The sequence below is a fragment of the Tupaia chinensis genome, unplaced genomic scaffold (genome assembly GCF_000334495.1).
Source record: "Tupaia chinensis unplaced genomic scaffold, TupChi_1.0 Scaffold000030_1, whole genome shotgun sequence".
In the NCBI taxonomy this organism is placed as follows: domain Eukaryota; kingdom Metazoa; phylum Chordata; class Mammalia; order Scandentia; family Tupaiidae; genus Tupaia; species Tupaia belangeri.
Window position 1 is genome coordinate 1,577,910 of NW_006159460.1, and position 3,647 is coordinate 1,581,556.

The window sequence follows — 3,647 nt, forward strand, 5'->3', positions numbered from 1 at the left end:
TTTTTTGAGAGATTTTCACTATTGGGCGCATGCACTCGCCAGACAGACAGAGAGAGACATAGAGACAGAAAGAGAGAAATCACCCCCCAGGCGGGATGGCCATGCTGCAATCCCTTCTCCATTCTCCTCTCGGGATCCTGGGCATGCATGCACATGTGCCTGGCGTGAGTTTTAAGCCACCAGGTCCAGGACGCGAACCGTGGTTGACTACGTGGGAGTCCAGCGACATAGCCATTATGCTAACTGCTGGTTCCCCAGATTATTTTCTAATTAGTTTCTATATATTTGTGAATTTTTCCACATCCCTTTTGTTATTGATTTCTAGCTTCCTTTTATTATGGTCAGAAAAGTTACTTGGATGTTTTCAATCTTCTGAAATTTGTTGAGACTTGTCTGTCTGATCTAGAATGTGGTATATCATGAAAATTATTCTGGTGGTGAGGAGTGTGTGTTCTGCTGCGGCTGGGTGTGTTCCATATATGTCTGTTAAACCCCCTAGGTCCAGAGCAGTGTTCAAGGCTGCTATTTCCTTACTGACTTTCTGTGTGGATGATCTACTCAGATTTGAAAGTTGTATGGTGAAGACTCTTAGTACTACTATATTGCTTTCTACTTCTCCCTTCATCTATGTAGATATTCATTTTACATATTTAGGTGTTTTGATGTAGGGTACATACATATTAATAATTGTCTTATCTTCTTATTAAATTAACCATTTTATCCTTGTGTAATACTTTTTTCTCTCTTGTGCAGTTTGACTTGAAATCTATTTGTCTGACATACACAAGCCACCTCTGCTCTCTTTCAGCTTTCATTTGCATAGAATATCTTTTTCTCTCCTTCCATTTTCAGCGCGTATGTGACTTTGGATCTAAAACGAGCCCCTGAAAGGCAGTGTTGAAGTGACAGTCACGCAGTCTGCGTGCATGGCCCTCCCGCAGTCAAGAAAGCAGGCGTTACTGGCAGAATCATCTCAGCAGTAAAACACTGCCTTGTGATGGAGCATGAGGAGGATGTGGGACAGTCCTCTAAGGACACAGAGAGACAAGACTCACTCTGGAGGGCCCAGAAGGCTTCCTGGAGGAAGAAAGTCTGGGGCCGAGACCTGAGGGGTGAGCAGGAGTTAACTAGCCTTGAGATTGGGGACAAAAGGGTGAAGAGAGTTCTTGAGAGAACATCATGGACAAAGCCCTCTGGTGGGAGGGGACACACTGTGCTGGACGGGCAGGTACTAAGTCTGGCAAGACGGCCGCGGTCCGGTGGCACTGGTCCTTGTAGGCCTGGCTGAACATCGGTCTCTCTATTCCAGGGGCACTGGGATTAGGGGTCTAAGCAGGTGGCGGCCACGTTGGGTCTGTATGTGGAAAGAGCCACACTGGCTGCCATACAGCTTCTGACAAAAGCACCTTCTCTGGAAAATGCTGGAGGAACACTGCCGGATTCTGCCCGACTCCTTTTTCTGTGTTCATCCTCCCGAGGCTAGTGGTCTTCCCACACACGGGGGTTTAGTTTCAGTTTGATTGTGTTTTGGCTTATGGAGATCTATCACATTCCATTTATGTCTCCCAACTCCACATCTGGGCCACCTTGTTTGGAATTTGGGGGGGCACAAAACTATAGTGACACAATTACTATCAACATCTTGGGGCACCCTGACACCCATGTGTGTTCGAGCTGTGACAGCACCCCTGGCCTGGTGAGGGCAGATGCAGATCTTGGACCGAAAGATACGAGAGGGGTGGTTATGAGGGGGGCGAGGAAGCCCCGTCCGATCTGGGGCTAGGCTGATAGTAAGTTCGTTGGTAAAAGGCAAAAGCCTGTCTTCAGCCAGAGGAGTGCAGCCACTTCCTGTTTCCATTTCTCATTTTGTTCTCCTCGATTTCCATGTTCAGTCCCCAAAGCACCACAGTTACGGCAGACATAGAAGCCAAGAATGGGGCCAACGGGTGGCATCGACAGATCAGGTTACCGCGCTGTAACTTCAGACCAGGCCTAGGGAAACCCAGCTGCCTTTAGAGTGAAACCGTAAAACCAATACAAAACAAATCAGGATAGAGTTGCCCTAAAGGCACCGTATGTCGTGGACCCTGAGCTGGCAGAACTAGACACCAACATGCTGAACGCGTGTAGAACCTTAGGAGAGTGTGCACATCACAGGAGGGGTGGCTCTGTCGTGCCGAGAAGCTGTGACAGAAGCACACAGTCAACACTGCCGGAGAGAGGCCTCCGCGCTCCATCGTGGGGCTTCCGGCTCCAATGGCAGGGCCACTTCTGGGATGGAGGTGGAAGTAGGGCCTTAAATAAATGAACCGCACATACTCTGATCCAACCAGCTACTCTAAACCATTGTGAGGTTTAGTGGGGCAACTCCAAGTTAAATTCATTCCTTTCCTATTGCTCTGATTTCCCCACTCACAAACCCCGCTCATTGCCACTGGGCTCCCTATAGGCCTACCTGCAGGCAGAGAAGGGCACCGGGAGACATGCCCGGGTGCCTCCGAGAGAGCCCATCTATCCGTGGGGCTGATGGGGGAGGTTTCTCTTAGACAGTGGAACTGAACGTCCTCATGAGCCCAAAGCCCTGAGGGCTAAATGACGGGCCAGTTAAATCCACAGAAGGCACACACGTTTTCCTGCTGGGCCTCCCAGTGACAGTCAACTGGTCTTGCTGGAAGCCCTGCTGTCACACCGTGGTGTGGGGAGGCGCTCCTTTCATTCGCATTTGCTTCCCTGCCCCGCCGTGCACACGCACCACTCACCTGTCTTCCTTTCTTACTTCTCTCTTTGACCGGATGTTCCTTTTCTCTGTTCACGGCTAGTTTTAAGTTTTTTAGTTCCTGTCTCATCAACTCATCCACCTAAGTGAACACAAAACACACCGCTTTTAACCAACTGTGTATGCCTTGTGTTTTCTTGGAGACGTTTACACAACCACTTGAGTCCTGGGCCAGGTCACTAGGGTGTGCAGGAAGTGACTCGGTGTCAGGGCAACGAGGTGGGCCCATACCTGGAGCCTTATCTCCGACTCCAACTCTTTCCGCTTCTCGCATTTGATCAGTTCTGGGTCATAGTCCTGAGGGAAATTCCAAGACTCATCTTTATTCATCCACATGTCTATACTCCAGGAGGATAAAGAGAAAGAAAATGAAAAAGTCAGCACACAGGCTCATGAAGCTGCCATTGCAATGTAAGCTCAGTCTAACCTTCTGCCTGTCTCACAGACTAAATCTGAATAAAATGAGCCGGAGAGTGATGGCATTCAACATGTGCTTGTGTATCTTTAAAGAAACGCTAATGTGAAAATATCAAGCAGGAGGTACGATACAAATGGTATCTCACTCTATGATCATGTCAATGCAAAATACGTTAGTGGTAGGATTATACAACTGTAGGGTCGTCAGATGGCATAATGGTTATGATGCTGGATTTCCACGTCGTCAAACATGGTTCAAATCCTCAATCTGGTGGCTTAGCCCTCATGCTGGGAAGGTTGGCGTGCCTGCCCAGAGTCCTGAGAGGAGAAAGGAGAAACGATTTCTCGCTTTCTGTCCCTCTGTGTCTCTCTCTGTGTCTCTGGTGAGCACATGCACCCTATAGCAAAAAAAAAAAAAAAAAAAAAAAAAGGTGAATTGTTAAATTTTTTTTTA

The 3,647-nt window shown here is 48.2% G+C and overlaps 1 protein-coding gene across 1 annotated transcript in view; it reads right to left on the minus strand.

Annotated features, from left to right (window-relative positions):
• Positions 1-3,647, minus strand: part of DRC11 (dynein regulatory complex subunit 11) — a 183,949-nt gene that overhangs the window by 66,979 nt on the left and 113,323 nt on the right. Inside the window, exons 10-12 of the mRNA XM_027771313.1 lie at positions 3,008-3,114; positions 2,760-2,858; positions 493-495 (exon numbers count right to left, since the gene is read on the minus strand). Of these exons, the coding sequence (XP_027627114.1) occupies positions 493-495; positions 2,760-2,858; positions 3,008-3,114 (209 nt within the window). The remainder of the gene's footprint in view (positions 1-492; positions 496-2,759; positions 2,859-3,007; positions 3,115-3,647) is intronic.